Source organism: Aythya fuligula, chromosome 8 (genome assembly GCF_009819795.1).
Source record: "Aythya fuligula isolate bAytFul2 chromosome 8, bAytFul2.pri, whole genome shotgun sequence".
NCBI lineage: Eukaryota > Metazoa > Chordata > Aves > Anseriformes > Anatidae > Aythya > Aythya fuligula.
In genome coordinates this window covers 1,622,319-1,643,019 of record NC_045566.1, presented here as the reverse complement: position 1 = coordinate 1,643,019, position 20,701 = coordinate 1,622,319, and the positions used below count along the sequence as shown (strand labels likewise).

The window sequence follows — 20,701 nt, the reverse complement described above, 5'->3', positions numbered from 1 at the left end:
TGTGACTTTAATAACAAGTTAACATGTAAAATGACTTCTCAGCAGCTGAACTGTGCATTTCCTTGGCATTTCATTCTTTGTTCTACACCTCTTCAGTCGTTAAAGTCAATGGAACAAACTTAAAAAAATGAGATAACTCAGTTCTAAGTAAGGGAGAGCGAGCATCAAAACCTTTTATTTGAAAAGGTATAGCGCTAAAAAGATGCTGGTCTTGAGGATCCTTTTGGAGCCTGAAGCATTTGCTGTTTTGGTATTGATCTTTGTGCTCACAGTAACAAGCAACTAACAAAAGGTTCTTCTTTTAAACAGTTGGCTTCTCCAGAGTTTACTGTGCAAATCACAAGACAAGGGTGATCAAATCAAGATCAGTTTGTTCTCACTCTGTTTTAGTCCTTACTTGTGACCTGAGAAATCAATAAGGCCAAATTGTATTAAGTTCTTAGAACTGTGACTGCACGTTTTTAGGGGTTTATTCTGGCTTCATTGGAGCTAAGATTTCCCACCCGTTTCCCATTTTTTGTGTGAGCTGCACAGTGTTTTACTTCACCTAACTGGAATTAACATCCTATCATTGCTGGCTCTTGACAGGGGTAGGGGAAGATCTCATTCCCCACTCCTTTTCCCGTGCTCCTTCCAAAAAAAATACCCAGAACTAGTTTGAGTCCATAGGATGAACATCTACTGACTCGAAGGGAGAATTTTCATTTTTGTAGCAGTACGTGAAATTTCTGGAGGTGGTTCTCATTAGTCAGAAAGTGCTGTAAGAAACTTGAATGCCATATGTTTTCTGTCACTAAATTCTCTTTTACTGGCCATATGCTTTTATGTTAAGTGTTTTCTTTATCTCATTCCTTTAGAAGAATTATCTGTTTGGACAGAAGAAGAATGCAGGAACTTTGAACAAGGGCTGAAAGCGTATGGCAAGGATTTTCATGTGATTCAGGCAAATAAGGTAAACACTGCTTTTAAATGTAGTTCTTACTTCTTGTTTTTTAAGAAATGTGGATAAGTTCTTGTGCTCAATTTCCTTCACAAATCAATATATTTACTTCTTCTAGTTCTGACTACACTGGTAGTCAAGCTGCTTTGTCAAAGTCCAGAATCCTCTGTGACTGTGAACCCTAGGTTCAGGGAAGTGCAGAAGTCTTGCTGTGCGTACATGCAGGAAGGGTCTACAGCCCTACAGTCTTATTCTGGTCTTGAATAGAGTGGGGAAACAGACAGGGATATTTCTCCTGAAGGTTTGCTCGCAGCGCCTTGAGATGGCATCAGTATTACTACAAAGCGTTTTAATTTCTGGGCCTCTGAAATTTTGAGTCAATAGTTTCCACTCTTTCATATGTCTTACAAAGAAGCATTGACTTTGAATTTCACACATTTTGATTTAAATGGTAGCTTTTTGACAAAAAACCTATTTGAAGTCATCAAAATTTTCATGGCACGTATTTCCTAGGTACGAACAAGATCAGTTGGTGAGTGTGTAGCATTTTATTACATGTGGAAGAAATCAGAGCGTTATGATTTCTTTGCGCAGCAGACCCGATTTGGAAAGAAGAAATACAATCTTCATCCTGGTGTAACGTAAGATGTGCATTATTCTTATGTGCTTTTACATGCTGGATCTAAATCTTTCTTTTGTACCTCTCTAGTCTGAAATGGAATGGCAATCTAGAGATTCCATAGCCCCAGGTTTCGGCAGGAAAAAAACGGGGTATAAGAAAAGCAAATTGGTGTGTATAATGCAGTTGCTAAAGTACGATTGTTTGGAAGTAGGCCAACAGTTTGTGTTGAACACCTATTTAATTTGGTGCCTTTTCTGTCTAAATGCTTCACAAATGTAACGTTTCTGCAAATATGTGATTTTTTTAAGCACTTGTTTTGCTTTAAATGCATGTTTTGTGCAGAGGCATGAGTCACATGTTGTGGTCCATGCTGTGGTGGATGCTTGAAGTACATCGGCTGTAAAGCATTCTGGCCAACACACTGCCCTGCACCAGGGCTTTTTTGGTGGTACATAGCTTCTTCCCATGTTCACTCTGCTAGGCAAGGAGGGAAATGTCTGTGCATGGCTCTTTATTCTCATCCCCCAAATCTGAGCAAGTGAGCCAACCTTATCTTCTGCCCTTCATTCCAACGCTATGATTTTTGTGTCTTGCTCTTTCCGCTGCCTTTCTCCAAGTTGTTTTTTTTTTACAATTATTTTTTTCTCCTAATTTGCTTCTGGCTTGCCTATCCTTCCTTCTTTTAAATATTATTGTTTCTCTAAACATTTTAGAACTGTGTGTTGGACCACCAAAGTGAAATAGCAGTATGACATTGAGGGTTGCCATCTGTGGCTCCTTTGCTACGTAGACTGTTACAGAGCTGCTGGATTTTCTTCTCAGTTGTGAGGGACAGTCTGTCTGCTCTTCTTCTCCCTCCCCCACACATTTTTTCCCCATTTTTACCCAAATTGATAGATATTTTTTCTTGTTAATCACTTAAAATATCCTCATTCTTTTGCTGTTGCTTGCATATGGTGTTCAATAGTGTTATCAGAAGAAGAGTCATTACGGATTGTGCTTGTCTGTTCTTGAAAGCTTCTGCAGATAGCTGTTGGAATTCAGAGTGCAGTATCAGTTCCAGAATAGCCGTGTGTGAGGGTATGCTGCTTCTGGAGTTAATCCAGACTAAAGCCCTAAATAGAAGGGCTTTACCAACTGGCTGTGTTTGTTTGTATCTGTCAGAAGAGATTTACTATTAGTGACCTAAATTGTGGGACCGTAATAGATTTCAGATATGTGAACGTGTCTTCTGTCTAACTGAAGTTTTTCATTTGCTTTGAACTCTTACCCCTTTTGAGACTGTATACACCCAAAACTTATTTCATAGTGTGCCACCACTGCCGCAGCAAACTGTGAGAGCGTAGTGTGCACCTGCCTTGGAGCAGCACCTTGAAAACCCAGCCCACAGCATCGCAGCATTGTTGAAGTTCCTGCTTGTGCGTGATCTTACGGGATGTAGCACAAGCGTGGGCTGAGTTTCTGCAAGCTGGCTGCAGTGGTGGGTCAACAAATGCTGTGGTCAGTCTGTCTGCACGCAGGCCAGTTAACACAGCTGATCTTAAAGCCCTCAAGTTTGCAGCAGTTGGTGGATTTCAAAGAGATGCAAAGACGTGAATAGGTCACGCGTGCAGTGTGCGCAGTGAATCCTTTTGTACAAACAGAATCAGTCCTTTCAGTAGCGAGGGCAGTGCTGAGTGTGCTGTTTGTGTTGTGCAGAGATTACATGGATCGCCTCCTGGATGAAAGCGAAAGTGCTGCTTCCAGCAGAGCTCCGTCCCCGCCTCCTACCACTTCCAACAGCAGCACCAGCCAGTCGGAAAGAGAAGACGGTGCCACCAGCAGCAGTAACCAGAACGGTGAGTGCCCCGTCCCCCTGAAATCGGGTTGCCAAGTCACAGCAGCATCGCAGATGACAAGCCAAAAGTTCAGCTTCCCTCACTAAAAACAGCTCTAGTTTAGTTTTCAATATTTTCCAAGGTGTTAGCAGCTTTAACTTAAAAATGCTTTTTTTTAAAAAAAAAGCTACATCTTTGCATGTAGCCAGTACCCATGTATTGAAGATAAATCTCAGTAAAACCTTCCTTTTAAACGCACTTTACCTGGTCTTGTCTTCCCCGTGCTGCTGTAGTAGTGTAACCCTAACTTTGTGAGCAGTTCCATGCAGGGTTTTTAAAACCTCAAAAGCGAGGGGCAGCCGTCCTGAAGGAGCTGAAGTAAAAGCTGTAGCAAATGGAGGGAGGGCCTGAGAGCTGAATCAGATTGTGAAAAGAGTAGAAACTACAGAGACTGTCCAGGTGAGGGCAATCCACCTGCAGCTTGTGCTGTTGTGGGTTTCAGGGACATTTTCTTAGCTGCTGATGCTTCTGAGGGCTTCCATAAACTGTCACGATATATCTGTCATTTGTATGCAAATAAACCACTTGTTCATCGCACAGTGGGGACACAAAGAGCAGTATTGGTGTTTTAGTTCAGTGGGAGTAGTTAGGCTGCTGTTTTATTGACCTGTCACAATTTTTCCTGTTCTACTTAACGCTTCTACTCTCTTTATGATATGTCTCTACCGCAGGGGTGTCTGCTAACGGGCCAGGCGAGGTACCAAATAAAGATGAAGCAAAAATGGAAGGATTGCATGTAAATGGACCTACCAGTGGCAAGAAAACACCTCACACAGATCTGGATACAAATGGGTATGAAACTGAAAACCTTTCCATTGACCCAAAACTTGCTCATTCAACTTCAAGAAATGAAAATGATTTTGAAGAAAAAAGTGAAAGACCTCTAAAAAGAAGAAGAATTAACAGCAATGGAAAAGAGAGTCCTGGTTCATCAGAGTTCTTCCAAGAAGCAAACTCACATGGGAAGCTTGAAGAACTAGAATCTTTGGATGACTGAATATTAAGAGCTGATTTTATTCCTTGGAGTAAATTTTGGGTGTCTAAAATTTTCAGGGTTGATGGGTTACCTTACAAAATCCAGTTCTGTAAAACAATCTGCTGAGATTTTCCTTATACCTTCTAGTTGGCTCTTAAGATCTGATTATTTGTTTCTGTCAGTGCTGAAAAGCAGTAGGAGAATATTCTGTTTCTCAGAGCTGCCAGCTGTAGTTCTGGGAACACTTAAGGCGCTTCAAAATGTTTGAGAGACAAATCAGTGATTCTCTGAAAAAATGCTTCCAGCCTAGTACGTTAAAGAAAATTAATTCTGTGTATATACACTATTTAAGCATTGTACAAGTGAACAAAGCATCCTATTTGTTGAAGCAGGGGGCTGGTTTAAATTTCTGATTGTTGTGGGGAGTTCCAATGAAATAGCGAATTCCGAGGCACGCATCAGAGCAGGCACAGAGACTCGTTCTAGAGAGGAAAAACGTGTCACCCCATTGCTAAGGAACCCTTATGAATCCTGAAAGTTATGAGCACAACTATTTTTATATATAGAAGTTTTAAAAGGTAATAACTAAACCAGGTCAGGTTTGTATATGTAAAATTGTTGACATCAATGATGTCTTTCCATATTCTTATCTGGGCTAAAGAAATACATTCTGTATTTTTCCAGATTTCTTTGTAGCCTTTGAAAGATTTTTACAGTACTTATGTCTTGATTGAACTGTCCTTTCTTAAAACAAAAGCTTGTATAATTTTCTTAACTTGTACAGTTGGTAAACTTTTATGAGAGAATTGATATCCTGAGTCTAATGTCAGCTTCATTTTATTTTGCTGAACTCTTTCTTAGAAAAAAAGAAAAAAAAAAAAAAGAAAAAAAAGACAAACCAAACCAATTGACCTAGAAAAAAAACGAATGCTTATCAGTTACCAACATGTTATTTTCTTCTCAAAAAAAAAAAAACAAACAGTAAATCATTAACATCAAGAATGGTTAGAAGTAATTTGATTTTTGAAAAGATTATTTTTCTTGTTTTATGACAAATAGTGATGCTAAGAATTTGTTAAGCATGATGCTTGCGTTGCACAAATTTTCTTGCTTTCATTTACATTTTCTCATTTTATTTTGAGCTCAGATAAATTTCATGGCAGCCAAATGCTTAAGTTTACTAAACCTTGCTCACCAGGGTCGGGTTTTAGATTATTCATTGATCTATTTTCAGTATATCTCTCATCATCTACATTTCACCGAGCACAGGAAGGACACGAGATGGGTCAAGTGATTCTGGCTGTACCGGTTAGAAATGGCTGTGCAGCTGGTAACCTGCTGCCTGATCTTGAATTTCTGAATACTGATGGACCTTACGTGGATGGATAGGTCAGTGGGAGCAGAAACATCACCCAGAAATACTCGGTACAGTATATACACATAAATACGTTTGCTGTATAGAGAGTCACGTATGTAAGAAGTGAGAGTAGGTATGGGTAACTCTTTAAAGATTAACGTGCTAGAAACTAAAATTGTTTGTGTGTGTGTGTGGAGCGGGGCGATGCTCCCCTTCCCACTAGCACAATTTGAAAGTCGTTGAAGTAGGGCTTACATCCATGAAATAGAAAGATGTTTAATACCGGAGGGTTTTTAAAACCTTTTTTTTTTTTTTTGAGCCACAGCTACACATTCTACTGAAGTAAAAATAGGAAAAATTGTTCATTTGTATAATTTATAATCGTGTCTCCTCCTTCTCCTCCTGTGGCTTACAAGTGTGCTGTTGATTTTTAATTGGTTTTTACCTAAATGGTCTTAAAATGTATGTCTTCACGATTCCAGTTTTAAATGTAGGGTCCTATGGCTTGAAACTGATGTATCAACCTGAAAAAAAATCTGCTAAGGGTTTTGTTTCGTTTTGTTCTTCAACTACATGTACTTGGACGTCATGGTCATTAACGAGCCAAATTCCCTGGATCCAGATTAGCTTCATCAACGTGGTTAGATCCTGGACTGCATTCACCTGCTGTTCCCAGAAGTGTTTGGACTGATGTTCTGACTGGTTCAGCTGTCGTGCGAAGTTGACACCTACCGACCTTAGGCAGTAATTGATGTTGAGAGGCACGTGGGTAAGGATTGGTAATGCACGGCCTTGCCTTAATCACTTGATTAAGCAAGCTGTTGCTGCTGATTTGTGATCCGTTTCACTAACGGAGCCCCAAACTATCACAGCCTTGTCTCAGAGGTGGGCTTGAGACGGTTTCCAACCGGAGGGCAGTGCGGCGCTTCCAAGTCTTTGCAGTAGAGTCCTTTTTTCAATTTGATTGTTATGCGTTTTTGTTTGCAAGTTGGAGATACTTCCAAAAATTTACAGGAAAGTTTATAAGTGAATTGTCTCAGGCTTGTGTGTGAAATACAGCACTGTGTATATTTTCAGGAATGTTGCTTTGTTTTTTTTAATCTTACCTTTTTTCTGGTGATACCTAGAAGAGACCTGACATTCCGTAATCGACACCTATGTAATGCTCAGCTAGACTTTAAGACTATTTAATTATAATTTACAGTTTGTTCATGCTGGTGTTTTATACAATACTTTGTTCATGTTCTTCAAAACGCAGCCACTATAACTTGATAAGTCATTGCACTACTAAAGCTATTTAAAAATCTAGGAGTTTAGTAACTTTGATTTTGTGTAGAAAGCATTCAGTACACCTTGGAGCCCAGAAACGTTTGGACTTTTTTCAGTTTCCAGCCGGCGTTGACGAGGTGGAGCTTGCAGTGCCACCTGGGTATGTTTTTTAAGCACTACCACGCTGTGTTCAGCTGGACGGGGGTGGTCTGGCTTTCACTGAGTGCTTTGTGACTGCAGCCTGAGCTGAAAGCAGCTCCAGTTCAACTGAGTAAATCCTTGTTGGGCTTTCCAAAGGCTATTTAAAGTGATGTTAAAGCCACCAACCACAGACACACGGAATTTACGAATTAGTTTTTATACAGTTTGTCACACATAGTAATTTTGCACTGTTAGTAACTCCCTTGTCTTATCCCTGTTCCCTGTCTGCAATTCTGAAAAAGCTTATTAAACTATTTTTTTAAACACACCGTCTGCATACAGAATTCCTGAGTGGTTGGATCAGAGGGGGGCAGAGTTTCTGCTCCTGGCTGCCCTGCAGCCCCGTGCCTGCTGTCGGAGCGTGCCAGTAACTGACTACGTCAGCACAACTTGCCGAAACCCATCCTTGTAGGTGAACACATCAGCCTTTGACTCCCATACACACTCTGGGCCCCTTCCCCTGATGAGTTTCATCTTGGGGCCACAGCCTGGTGCTGGGTGTTGCTGTGTGCACCCACCTGGCTCAGCTCCAGCCTCCCGTGCTTGCCACTGGAGGGAGTGAGGGGCCAGCCCCCAGAGCCACATACAGCAGGGACAAGGTCCAAGGAAGGTCATCGGTTTATTGGAAGCTGGTACAAAAATACAGAGGCACATAAAATCCTTTTTTTGCTATCATTACTGACTGACATACAAAGCCTGCCATACATTCAAATAAAAAGGTCACCCTTTTAATCACTAAAATGGTGAATTTTGTAAATAGATTCTGTATAGAAAACAATTTAGTAGATTAATAGCATAGAAAATACTGTTGTAGGAACTCTTGGCTTGCCCAGTGTATACAATACCATCCAGACCTGGCACTGAAGTGTGCACGTTTACAAACAAAATAAGCTTTAAAAACATTTTAACCGTTTGGACAATAAATCTAACCAGTAGATTCAGAAATAAACCAAAAAAAGCTCTCAACAGAACCAACATCCTGACTGCAAATGCCTCAGCACAGCAAAGATACAAAGCAAACCTGGGGGGGGAAATAAAAACGTGACTTATGAGCGAGTGCTCAAGGAAGTGCCACGAGTACCTGCGCTGCCCTGCGCCCCTGCCAGCCCACCAAAAGAGCAGCTCAGCAGCAGGTTGCAAAGCTGAGGGTTTAACAAAACCCAGGAAGCTATAAAAAAAGGATTGGGGGATGTCTTGAAGCAGCTGCTGGGTGGCAGCCCCCCTCTGTCCCCACCGGTCTCACTCGCATGGATGAGCCCACTCAAGGCAGCTTCTCTGAGCACCAGTTCTGTTTTTAGCATTTACCTTCCAGAAACAAAACGCATTGCCCACGGCGCTTGGTCTCCTAGTTACCAAAGGAAAGCCTACAAAAACTCACTAATACACAGTTTTACTAAAAAAAAAAAAATTTTTTTCAAAATTATAAAGAATCGTTTTTTTTAAAACCAAAAGACAATCTGAGGACAGACCTAGAAAGAAGTGCTGTATAAGACAACCTTTAAAAACCTGTCAACGCTGCTGGGCGTATTAAAAACCCCATCCTGTCACCACGCCACGGCCGGCAGGTGATGGCCCAGCACGGCACGGAGCCGAGGGCCACCAGCCCTCGAGGCTAACTGGTGAGGGTGGCACTGGCCATCGAGGACCATCCGACACCACGTTTGCAGCTCGTGTACCTTCCCCAGGTGCTGACGAGTCCTCTGCAGTCCAAACCCTTGCACCGCCTGCGCAAGCCTCTCCTGCCAAGTCTCAGCGTGATTAAAACCCCGGGATTTCCTCCCAATCAATCAGCCTCAATCAGACGAATCCTTACACGTGCAGTCATTTCTCTTCCCCACGATTTTCGAAGGCAGCAATCTGGATTGTGCAAATTAAAGAGCATCAACATTCCCCTGCAGCAGGCACCGCTGATTCCTTGCCGTACTCTGCCAGTGATCAGCTCAGCAGGAACACTTTGCTTTCAGGTGAAGCATTCCCCTGGTCACACAGAGCTTTTTCCTTTAATATCCATCTTGATGCCAGCTTCGGACTGCTTGCTCAGTTGCTCCTCTGTGAAGGTGATGTAGGAATACACCAGGCTTCCAGCAATACTGCAAAAAAAAGGTTGGGAGAAAGGCGTGAAGCGAGGCACATGGCTGAGGTCCACCAGACCCCGTAACCCCGCCGCCAAGGCAGATGTTTTGCAGTAGATGAACACACCCCAGTGCTGAAAATGCTTCTCCAAAAGCTGTACCGAAATAGCAGGTGAAATAAAGCAAATATTTCTCTTGCTACCTTAATTGCACACAGCAGCTGCTCTGCGCCATGCCACGAATGGCACCGAGCTCCTGTGCTGCCAGGCAGCGAGAGGCAGGGGAAAGGACACCCAGTGCTCTGCCAGCAGGGTAGGTCCAAAAATTAAAGCACGACCCATCCAGGCCAACAGTGCTGTTCCAGCAAAGCCAGGCACAGAGGAGCCTTTCCACCCCCTGCCAGCTCCAGGCAGGGAGCTATTTTCCTCCACACGGTGTCAACATAAGCGTACCTGGTCTTCCTCACTTTTTTTTTATTATTATTTTTTCTACTTTCCTTAAAATCAGCAGCTAACCCCACGTCAAAGCTACGCTGGTGAATGCATCATCCCCCGTTCACAGCCCGGGTAACCACGGGGCCGAGACTTGTCCCGGCTCACAGACAGACGTGGCTCCTCTCCTTCCTGCCTGGATCAGCTGGAAACCACAACTATGCAAAGAGTCCAACCCCACAGTCTTTCTGAGAGAAGTGCCTCACTGGTCAAACCGTCTCAGCTTCGCAGCGACTTTCATTTGCAAGGCGTAAATACTCGCAACCCCCCCGTTCTTACCTGATATTTAGACCAATGAAGTTTGTCCATGTAAAAATATAGTCTCCTCCAAAAAACATCCCAATATAGGTTATTAAAATATTCTGCAAAGGAACAAGACGTCAAGAACAAGAGTGAGTGTCTGCATAACCTGAGCCAAGCGTACGCTCTGGTTTTTAAAACGAGGTGGAAACAGGAAAGCCTGGCTGTGGGCAGTGGGAAATATGCGAGCGCTGGTAATCCGGGATTAAAAGCAGTCGGGTTTAGGGCTGCTGGATGAATGGAGGCTTTGATTCCTCCGGCAGCAGTGCAGAGCAGCACGGCACACGGGTGCAGCAACGTGGCACAGCACACGGGTGCAGGGCAATGCCAGTCCTGGCCCCCGCTGCCCGCAGATCTGCCCCCGCTCCGACCCCAGCCCTGCCAGGCAGGCAGCTCATCCGTGGCAGAAAAACCAGGAAACCCCCCGGGAGCACCCATCTGTTTTTATAGCCAGCTTATTCCGCCCCAGGACGAGGTGACCCAGAAGATTTGGCTCTTTCTGGGCGTTTTGCACTTCATTAGCCCAAGACAAGCTATGCCAGAGCTGTCCCTGCACAGCTGCTGGCAGCAAGCGCTGTGCAAACACACCCAGACGGCCTCGAGGCATGACACCAGCACGTCCCCATGTCCCCCTGCTGCTCCCTGAGGTGCTGCTCCACCTCTGACAGTCCCGTGGCACCAGCACCGTGCCTCTGCGAGCCCGAGCAGCAGCCAGCGGGAATTACTGCAGCACTCACCTTAATGCAGCCAACTATTGTAGTTGTAAGAGCAGAATTATACTGAGTGCAAAGAACCGTGGAGTACATCAGAATAAACCTGCGGGAGGAACAGACCACGGTCAGGCTCCGGGGTGTGCTCAGAGCACGGCAATTCAGCTTCTTGCCCTGCACCCCCTGCTCTAGAATGTATTTGTGCTGCTGGGTTTTTGGTGAAAAAAAAAAAAAAAAAACAAACTTCTATCCACCTTAGCTTTCAATAGTATCGTCTCTATCAGGACTAAAGATATTTTTTAACCCAGAATTACTCAGTCGACCGAAATTCATCATTTCTGTGCCCCCCAGCCCAGGAGCCCCGGTGCGGTCCCGGTGCCCCCTCCAGCCCCACACACAGGGAGCAGCCTTACCCCATCACGCACGACAGCATGAACTGCACGACGAAGAACACATCTGTCCAGCCCTTGTACTCCATCGCCTGCAAAGAAACAAGAGGAGGAGGAATGGTAATTCACTACAAGACATCCCCAGCCCCAGCTTTCACACCACAGCAGCAGAAGAGCCGCCCCAGGGGAATATCCTGCATCAGCATCACCCCGATGCATGGGGTCAGCGCACGCCCAAGCACAGCCCTCCTGGAAAAAGGGCTCCGTGGTGTCATGGGAGCTGAGAGGAGCAGGAGGCACCTCCCAGGAGGGTGCTGGGATCACTCTGCCATCAGAGCAGCGCTCAGCACCCAGCCCTTGCCCCAGAAATCCCGACCATTTACAGCTGCACTCCCGGACCTTTGGCCACGAGATCACGCAGAGACCTTGGGTAGGTGCTGGGAGAGGCGGCAGGCAGCTCAGGAAGGCTGGCTGTGAAACACCTCGCTCCTTGCCCAAAGCAGGAGCTGGGGGACACGAAGCTGACCCAAAAACACGTCCCCGGGGCAGAGGAGGCTGATGGTGACCCTGGCAGAGCACTGCCAGCAGGACATGGGCTCTGCCCCGCCTGCAGCCCTGCACGGTCCCGGTTTTAATCTCTTTGTTTGCTGACAGATTTCTTAATTACACCCAGCCCTGCCAGGCCCAGCAGGGTGAGAAACTGCTGCTGCTGCTGCCGGCCAGGTCCTGCGACCGTGCAGGAGGCAGGGGAGCAGCTCCTGAGCCCACCACGGGCAGCTGCCGGCGCTCACAGCGGCGCTGTTCATCGCAGGAGCCCCGACAGAGCACGGCTTTGTGCGCCCCGACCGCCGGGAGTTTATTCAGGGGGAAGGGAAAATAAAAAAAAAAACAAAAAACAGCGAGAGGAGATTTCAACCGGGGCCGAACAGAGGCTGCACAGTGCACACACGGCAGCGTTTTCTCCTCGCTGCCAGCTCCTGGTTATCAAGGAGCACTTTATCCCCACTGGCTCCCCAGCCCTGCCCCTCGCTCACTGCTGCTCCTCGTCCCCGCAGCTCTCACCAGGCTCATCACCACGGCACTGGGCTCCCAGAGAAGAGCCACCAGCCTTCCCCCGGGGTGACTGGCTGTGAATTGGTGTGATGATAACACAACACGCAGCTCGGGGACACAGACCCGCAGGAAAACCAAAACCCCCAGGGATGAGGCAGCACAGGAGGCAGGATCGCCTCGGAGCAGTTCAATGTAGCTGCTACAGGAAGGGGGGAGGACTGCAAAGCCTGAAGAATCCCATTTATACTAAAAATACTCCACTTCTTTGTTTTAGCTAATATTTGGTTTCACTTATTGCTCCTGTTACTTCCCCATTCCTGCACCATTACAAGAACGCTCAGATGAGGCAACTCTGTGGATTTTAAGTCCAACGTAAGACTTGCAGTTTCTTTCTACTTCGGCAGTTTCCCCTCTCTACCCCAAAAGCTGGCCTCAAACCACTCTTTGCCCTAAACTCACCCACCAGAGGCCACGTAGCATCTAGCTACAAGCCCGGATAACGAGCTATACCTCCCAGCTCCACGTTTGGGGTATTTGCTGTTATGCAAAGAGGCCGAGCTGCAGAGAAGTGCACTACAATGAACACCGAGATGCTTTTCTGAGCAAATCTTGCCCACGAGGCATGGTGCCACCACAGATTTTGCTTTCTGGGGCCAGGAACCCTACCTTCTGCGCATCTCCGGTGAAGTAGGCAATGGTGAGGGTGGGGAGGATCATGAACAGCGCGTTGTAGTAGAGCAGGCCGTATTTCCCCAGCTCCTAGAAATTGGAGAAGTCCGAGTCCTTAAGCTCCACACAGGACCACGAAACCTCGTCCCCCACGGGTGACACACGCCCGGTGCCACCCCCACAGGTCAGCCCCGTGCAGCATGGCCAGAGGCCAGCCTACCTTGGAATCCAGCTTCTGCTTGACGTAGGCACCGTTCGCAGCTGTTAAGGCATCGTTAACGAGGATAAAAATATACCCTTCCAGGTCAAACGCCAGGTCAGCGCTGGGAAAAGGTAAAAGATAAAAGGTAAAAGATAAAAGTCTGGGGTTTTGAGCCGCACAGAGCGCGCCGCTTGTGGGATTTCTGACAGCTTCTGCTCTGCTGGCAGCCGTCAGAAAGAGTTATCCGTGGGATGTGAGTCCTGAAACATTCCTTCTGACCCTACAGCACGTCTGAAGGGGAAGAGGAAAGGTCATGGCGTGCTCCCCGTGCCAGGCCCTAACGGGGTGCAGCTCCCACCCCAAGCAGCTGACACCTCCGTGGGGCACCTCGGCTCCTTTCCTAGCAGCACGGAGCACGCTGCCAAGATTTCACCATGGAAGGTGAACAAAATGTGTGGTTTTTTGTTGAGTGCTCGGGCTGGACAGCAGAGTTATGGGGCTGCCGGACACCGAGCAGAGCCTAGCAAGGGGAAGCTGTGGGAGCAGCAAACAGGGGGCTCACCTCGCAGCCACAAACGCGCCGATGATCATGGCAAACACCGTCATCTGGATGCCCCAGGAGAACTTCTTCCTGGAAAGAAAGGGATGAGGACACCCTGATCGGTAACAGGCAGGGAAAATCCTCGTTAAAGCACCCAAAAGGAGCGGCACCGGGCGGGGGAACCGAACCCAAGGAGCTCCAAGCTAACCAGGAGGTGCACGAGCAGCAAGACAGACCAAAAACCTTATGATTTTGAAGGGTTTTACTACTATTGTGTGAAAAAAGCTGGTATGGACAAGGTGCACACGCACTTGGGGAACATCACAGCCCTGTGCTGAGCTTGGGGGCACTGCTTTGGGGTCCCCCACAGGTCGGGGCAGGAGGCAGCGAGGTGCTGCAGCTCTGTGCCCGTTTCCTGCTCCCACACAGGCTCCCAAAAGCCAGCCCGGAAGCACCAGACGTGGCTTGGGGTCTTCCAGCACCTCCTGCCACCCCAAAAACCCACCCGAAAGCGGCCGAAAAGACTCACTTGAGCAGGAAGCCCTCGGCGAACATGGTGAAGAGGATGGAGAAGCGGCGCAGCACCGTGAACATCGGCAGGCTGCAGGGGAAGGTCGGGCAGTGAGAGGGGCACGAAGAGCCCGCGCTGCTCCCACCCGAGCTGCCCACCCTCCACAAAAGCCCCCAACCCCTTTGGGGGACACGGGAGCTGCCCCCCAGCAGCCCCACACGAGCGAGGATACGGCCCGGGAGGAGGGGAGCGTCCGTACTTCAGCTTCTTGGTGCTGAACAGCCCCGTGATCTGGTTCCCGAAGTACAGGAGAGGTAGAGGAAATGTCTGGAAAATTAAAAATAAAACAGGGAGGGGGGGGGAAAACAGGGTGAGTAAGGGGCTGGGGGGCTGCACCCAGCACGTGGATGCAGCCGGGGATGTTCCCCACACATGGGTTCCCCCAAACCCGCGTGGACTGGGGGGCGAGGAGCCCCCAAAAAAGGGGTTTTGGGGTTCCTGCAGCTTACCCGGCGGGGTATGTGCCTGTCCAGGTCGGGGAAGCTGAGCACCCGCAGCGCCTTGCCGGCCCACAGCACCGCCACCGTCGCCACCATCTGTGGGATAGGGGATGGGGGGGGTGTCGGGACCCCGGGGGGCGGGTTTAAGGGGGGTTTGGGGGGGATACGGGGGGGTAAGGAGGGATTTTGGGGGGGTTATGGGGGTATTGGGGCAGTCAAGGAGGGATTGGGGGGTGTTATGGGAGATGCTTGGGAGGTTAAAGGGGGTTACGGGGGGATTATGGGGGTTATAGGGGTATTGGGGGGGGCAAGGGGGTATTGGGGGGTATTATGGGGGGTACTGGGGGGGTTAAAGGGAGATTATGGGGGATTATGAGGGGATTGGGGGGGTCAAAGGGGTATTGGGGGGTATTATGGGGGTACTGGGGGGTGTCAAGGAGGTGTTGGGGGTATTATGGGGGTACTGGGGGGGTTAAAGGGAGATTTCGGGGGTTTGGGGGCTATTGGGAGGTATAATGGGGGGCACTGGGGGGGTTAAAGGGGGATTATGGGGCTATGGGGGGGGTCAAGGGGTACTGGTGGGTATTATGGAGGGTACGGGGGGGTCAAGGGGGTATTGGGGGGTGTTATAGGGAGGACTGGGGGGGTCGAGGAGGGATTGGGGGAGTTACGGGGGTATTGGGGGGAGTCAAGGGGGGGCTGGGGGGTATTGTGGAGGGTACTGGGGGGGGTCAAGGGGGTATTGGGGGTATTATGGGGGGTACTGGGGGGGCTAAAGGGGGTAAGGGGGGGAGGTTAAGGAGGGACTGGGGGGGTTATGGGGCTACTGGGGGAGTTAAAGGAGGTTATGGGGGAACTAAGGAGGGATTGGAGGGGTTATGGGGGTTTCTGGGGGGGGTTAAGGTGGGCTATGGGGGGACTAAGGAGGGATTGGGAGGGTTATGGGGGGACTGGCAGGGTTGGGGGGGCTTGGGGGAGGACTGGGGGGGTCAATGGGGGATTAGGGGTTTCGGGGGGGGTTGGGGGGTTACCGGGGGGGCTGTTTAACGGGGCTGCCCCCACTCACCTGCCCCAGCCCCACGCACAGCGAGGACGGGAACCTGCGGGCAGAGCGCGGCCGTCAGCGGGACCCCGACCCCAAAACGGGGCTGGGGGGGGGCACGGATCGGGGTGTGGGTGTATTTTGGGGTTTGGGGGGGGGGGGGGGGGGGGGGGGGGGGGGTAAGTGCAGCCGTACCCGTATGCGGTGAGCACGCTCTTGTTGACCACGACGATGAGGAAGGAGCTGAGGCCGTAGAAAGCCGCCGCCAGCAGGCGCAGGCAGAGGGGGGGCCCCGGCGGCAGCGCCATGGCCACGGCCCCGGCCCGGCCCCGGCCCCGCTCCGCATCGCCGCGCGCGGGGGCTCCCCCGGGGGCTCCCCCCCCAGCACCCAGCGCCCGGCGGCTGCGCGCGGGACGCAGCGACATGGCGGGGGGGGAGGGGCTAAAGGGGGAGGGGCTTAAAGGGGTGGGGCTGGGGGAGGGGGGAGGGGAAAGGCGGGAAAGGGGGGGAGGGGGGATGGGGGGGGACATCATTGCACGGGGAGGGCTTTGCACGGGGGCGTTGCACGGGGATATTGTGCAGGGACATTGTTGCACGGGGATGTTGCAGTATTGCATGGGGACGTCGTTGCACAGGGATATCTTTGCACGGGGACATTGCACGTGGATATTGTGCAGGGATATTATTGCATGTGGACATTGCATGGGGACATTGCATGGGGATATTGTGCAGGGACATCATTGCACGGGGATGTTGCACGGGGACGTTGCAGTATTGCATGGGGACATTGCAGAGGGGTATCATTGCACGGGGGCGTTGCACAGGGACATTGCACAGGGGCATTGTGCAGGGATATTATTGCATGTGGACATTGCATAGGGACATTGCATGGGGATATTGTGCAGGGACATCATTGCACAGGGATATCTTCGCACGGGGACATTGCACGGGGATATTGTGCAGGGACATCATTGCACGGGGATGTTGCACGGGGATGTTGCACTATTGCATGGGGACATTGCGCAGGGATATCATTGCACGGGGGCGTTGCATAAGGCCCTTGCACAGTGATATTGTGCAGGGACATCATTGCACAGGGATATTGCACAGGGCATTGCACTATTGCATGGGGATATTGCACAGGGATATCATTGCACAGGGGCATTGCAAAAGGACATTGCATGGGGACACTGCATGGGGACATTGTGCAGGGACATCATTGCATGGGGACATTGCATGGAGACATGGAGACATTGCATGGGGATATTGTGCAGGGACATTGTTGCACGGGTATGTTGCTCAGGGACATTGTGCTATTGCATTGGGACATTGCACAGGGGTATCATTGCACGGGGTCGTTGCACAGGGACATTGCACAGGGGCATTGTGCAGGGATATTATTGCATGTGGACATTGCATAGGGACATTGCATGGGGATATTGTGCAGGGACATCATTGCATGGGGATGTTGCACAGGGACGTTGCACTATTGCATGGGGACATTGCACGGGGATCTCATTGCACGGGGGCGTTGCATAGGGACATTGCATGGGGGTCATTGCACAGGGACATTGTGCAGGCACATTGTGCAGGGACATCATTGCACAGGAATATTACATGGGGACATTGCACGGAGATATTGTGCAGGGACACTGCACAGGGATAATGCACAGAGGCATTGCACTATTGCATGGGGACATTGCGCAGGGATATCATTGCACACGGGCGTTGCACAGGGACATTGCACAGGACATTGTGCAGGGACACCATTGCACAGGGATATTGCATGGGGACATTGCACTATTGCAAGGGGACATTGCACAGGGATATCACTGCATGGGGTCGTTGCACAGGGACATTGCATGGGGGTCATTGCACAGGGGCATTGTGCAGGTATATCATTGCATGGGGACATTGCATAGGGACATTGCATGGGGATATTGTGCAGGGACACCATTGCACGGGGATATTGCATGGAGACATTGCACTATTGCATGGGGACATTGCACAGGGAAATCACTGCACGGGGACATTGCATGGTGGTCATTGCACAGGAGCATTGTACGGGGACATCATTGCCTGGGGACATTGCATGGGGACATTGCACAGGGATATTGTGCAGGGACATCATTGCACGGGGACATCATTGCATGGGGAAGTTGCACAGGGATATCACTGCACGGGGGCGTTGCATAGGGACATTGTGCAGGGACATCATTGCATGGGTACGTTCCACTATTGCATGGGGACATTGCACAGGGGTATCATTGCACGGGGGCGTTGCATGGGGACATTGCACGGAGATATTGCACAGGGACATCATGCAGGGATATTGCATGGGGACATTGCACGAGGGCATTGCACGGGGACATCATTGCACGGGGATATTGTGCAGGGACATTGCGCAGGGGTGTTGCATGTGGGGCATTGCTCAGGGATGTTGCATGGGGACACCATTGCACCAGGACACTGCACGGTGGGCACTTGACAGGGGGTGTTACACCAGGGGGGCAACCGCACAGAGGTCAGGCGTGGGGGCACAGCACTGCACAGGGAGCCAGGGGGGAATTAGGAGGTGTGGGGGGCATCACACGTGGGGAGGGCACCGGGACATGGCCCGGGCTGGGGTCCCTGCACGACAGCGGGGCACGTGCTTATGGCACGGGTTTGTGTGTCCCCAGGCATGGGGATGGACAGACGGATGGACAGGGAAAGCCAGGCACGCAGCACGGGGGGGCACGGGTGCCCCCAGCAGCCAGCCCTCCCCTCTGAACCATGCAGGAGATGTTTCTGTGCTGCCACTTCCCAGCTGAAACGTGTGAGAGGCGAGGTTGCTCATCAAATCCGTGCAGCTCCCTGCTTCTGGGGGGTTTCCCCACGAGCGCAGAACGGGGCCGTGGCGCCCGGGGCGGGGACAAAGCACAGTAAGGCAGCCTAGAAAGGGGAAAAAGAGATAATAATGATTAAAAAAAAAAGTAGGTTACCTTAGCAGAACTGCCTTGCTCAGTGCTTCGTGCGAAGACGAGACCAAACCCAGCCCCTGACCCGGGCACTGCTGCAGCTCAGCCCCGCTCTGCGCTCACCTCCCCTCGCCCCAATGCCCCCCGGTGCTGCCAGCAGCCTCCCGTACCCGGCCGGCACCAAAAGCCACAGCCACGGAGGTTTTCCTGCCCGCAGCACCCTCCTCCTGCCCATGCCACGCCACGTGCCGGCGCAGCACCACGTGCCACCAGGGCCACGTGCCACCACGTCCCCGCGTCCCCGTGTCCCCACCGCTCCCGGCCGCCCAGCCCTACCTTTCCTTCCTGCCCAGCCCCGCCACTGATTCACCAGCACAATTTTAGCACGCCCGGACAGCGCCGAGCCCCCCGAGGATAACAAGCAGGGAATTAATTAATGAATCCCTTCCAACCTCAATCGTGCCCCCAGTGCCAGGCAGCAGGGACGTGGGGTGCCGGGGGACACACACGTGCCCTGGGTCCCGGCGGATGTCACTTGTGGGGCGCACGGAGGGCGAGGAAGTGTCTGCGAGATGCAATCACCCGCGTGTGGGCGGCCGGGAAGGTGACGGCAGTGCAGAGGCGTCTGTGGGGCCCCCCCACGTTTCCCTTCCCACTCGATGTGGGGCTGGCGGGTGGCCCCGAAAGGCTAATGGGGTTGAGGGGGGGGAGAAAATCTGGGACACTGCGTGCCGTGCCGTGCCGTGCCGTGCCGTGCCGTGCTGTGCCGTGCCCACCCATGAGACGAGAGCCCCCCCATGTCGTTAGATTAATTAATACTCTGCTACGTGACGCCCTGGGCACACCGGGAGCACGCTGGAACAAGACTTCCCATTGCAACCTCGTGGGCCTGCCCGCCACGGGCACGTCAGCCCGTACCCAGCTCTGGAGCCGGTGTTTTTTTTGGCACCCCAGGCTGTGCCCTGGCGCTGCCAGCTGGCTGCTGCCGCCCGGCCCCGGCTCCCCGGCCTCCACTTTCCCAAGAAAAACAGGCGGATCAGGCAAATCCCAGCCGCGGGCAGGGGCTGCTGGAGCCGAACAAAGGGCTGCCTTGCCCGGCGGGGGGGAAATCAGTTTCCATAACCTTTACTGGTGCTGCAGAGCTGCGGTATTTCCTGTGGTTGCAGCCTCCAGTGAGGTTAACACCGTCACCCAGATTAACCCTTCAGCCTGGGGGGCACAGCAACACCGGGGGGGGGCACCCGCACCAGTGCCAGGGGGCACCCATACTGGTGGCACTGGGGTGCACCCGCACCGGCACCACCACCGCTCCCCCAGGAGGAAGGGTGCGAGGGGTGCTGGTGGGACCTTGAAGTTTTTTGGGTTTAGAAGCAGGAAAAAAAGGTACAAAATAAGTCATTTTGTCAAGTTTGAGCACTGGCAGCCGGGAGGGCAGCACGAGCTGCGCACCACGTCGCACGAAGCCCTGGGAACAAAAAGGCGCTGGGATGCAGCCGGCGCTGCGGGGTGACTAATGGTGCTGTGACAGCTTGAAGACAGAGAGAGAGAGGAAAAAAAAAAAAAAAACAACCCCGACTGAGTCTGTTCCTTCAGGGGATGCTGGGTTTTCCCATGGACTGACTCAAACTGGAAACTTCTTCGGTAGCAGCAGCAGCAGCAGCAGCAGCTATCTAGGTCAGGGCTGCTCGCAGCCGCTGCTGCTCCTCGCCGCACCCGGCAGCCCCGGCCACAGCGGGCGGCAGCGGGGCCACGCCAGCCCTGCCGGCCCCAGCTCGGGTCCTGAGGATTGGGGAGGTAACGGGGAACTGGGAACGGGGATCGGGGAACAGGGAATGGGAACGGGGAACGGGAGAGACACCCGGGGCCGGCCCTGGCCTCGGCTGCTGCATTCGCGTGCCCGTGGCTCCCGGCGCGCTCCGTCGGTAAGGGTCTCGTGGGGCTCGAGCGGCTGGGACAGCTCTTCTCCTCCTCCTCCTCCTCCTCTTTTTCTCCTCCTTCTCCTCTCCTTTCTGTGCTTTT

General features: G+C 51.1%; 2 protein-coding genes across 3 annotated transcripts in view; one reads left to right on the top strand and one right to left on the bottom strand.

Annotated features, from left to right (window-relative positions):
* MIER1 (MIER1 transcriptional regulator) overlaps positions 1 to 6,852 on the top strand; it is a 31,475-nt gene extending 24,623 nt beyond the window's left edge. For both annotated transcript variants that reach the window (XM_032192260.1, XM_032192259.1), the window contains exons 10-13: positions 858 to 952; positions 1,454 to 1,581; positions 3,261 to 3,400; positions 4,111 to 6,852. In XM_032192260.1, the coding sequence (XP_032048151.1) occupies positions 858 to 952; positions 1,454 to 1,581; positions 3,261 to 3,400; positions 4,111 to 4,436 (689 nt within the window). In that variant the 3' untranslated portion in view covers positions 4,437 to 6,852. The remainder of the gene's footprint in view (positions 1 to 857; positions 953 to 1,453; positions 1,582 to 3,260; positions 3,401 to 4,110) is intronic.
* A 1,005-nt stretch (positions 6,853 to 7,857) lies between these two features.
* On the bottom strand, positions 7,858 to 16,147 carry SLC35D1 (solute carrier family 35 member D1). Its single transcript, XM_032192261.1, has 12 exons — positions 15,918 to 16,147; positions 15,747 to 15,780; positions 14,690 to 14,776; positions 14,440 to 14,507; positions 14,199 to 14,270; positions 13,691 to 13,759; positions 13,147 to 13,249; positions 12,924 to 13,016; positions 11,229 to 11,296; positions 10,843 to 10,921; positions 10,085 to 10,167; positions 7,858 to 9,332 (listed from the first exon to the last, which is right to left on the bottom strand). Exons 1-12 carry the CDS (start codon positions 16,145 to 16,147, stop codon positions 9,224 to 9,226), a joined length of 1,095 nt encoding a protein of 364 aa, XP_032048152.1. The 3' UTR covers positions 7,858 to 9,223.
* Positions 16,148 to 20,701: the final 4,554 nt, after the last annotated feature.

Coding starts and splice junctions, on each gene's coding strand:
- SLC35D1 (XM_032192261.1), bottom strand. CDS start 16,147: ATGTCGCTGCGTCCCGCGCGCAGCCGCCGGGCGCTGGGTGCTGGGGGG. Junction 11,297..12,923: donor TCACCGGAGATGCGCAGAAG/GTAGGGTTCCTG, acceptor GTTTCTTTGCAG/GCGATGGAGTACAAGGGCTG. Junction 10,922..11,228: donor ATGCTGTCGTGCGTGATGGG/GTAAGGCTGCTC, acceptor TTCCTCCCGCAG/GTTTATTCTGATGTACTCCA.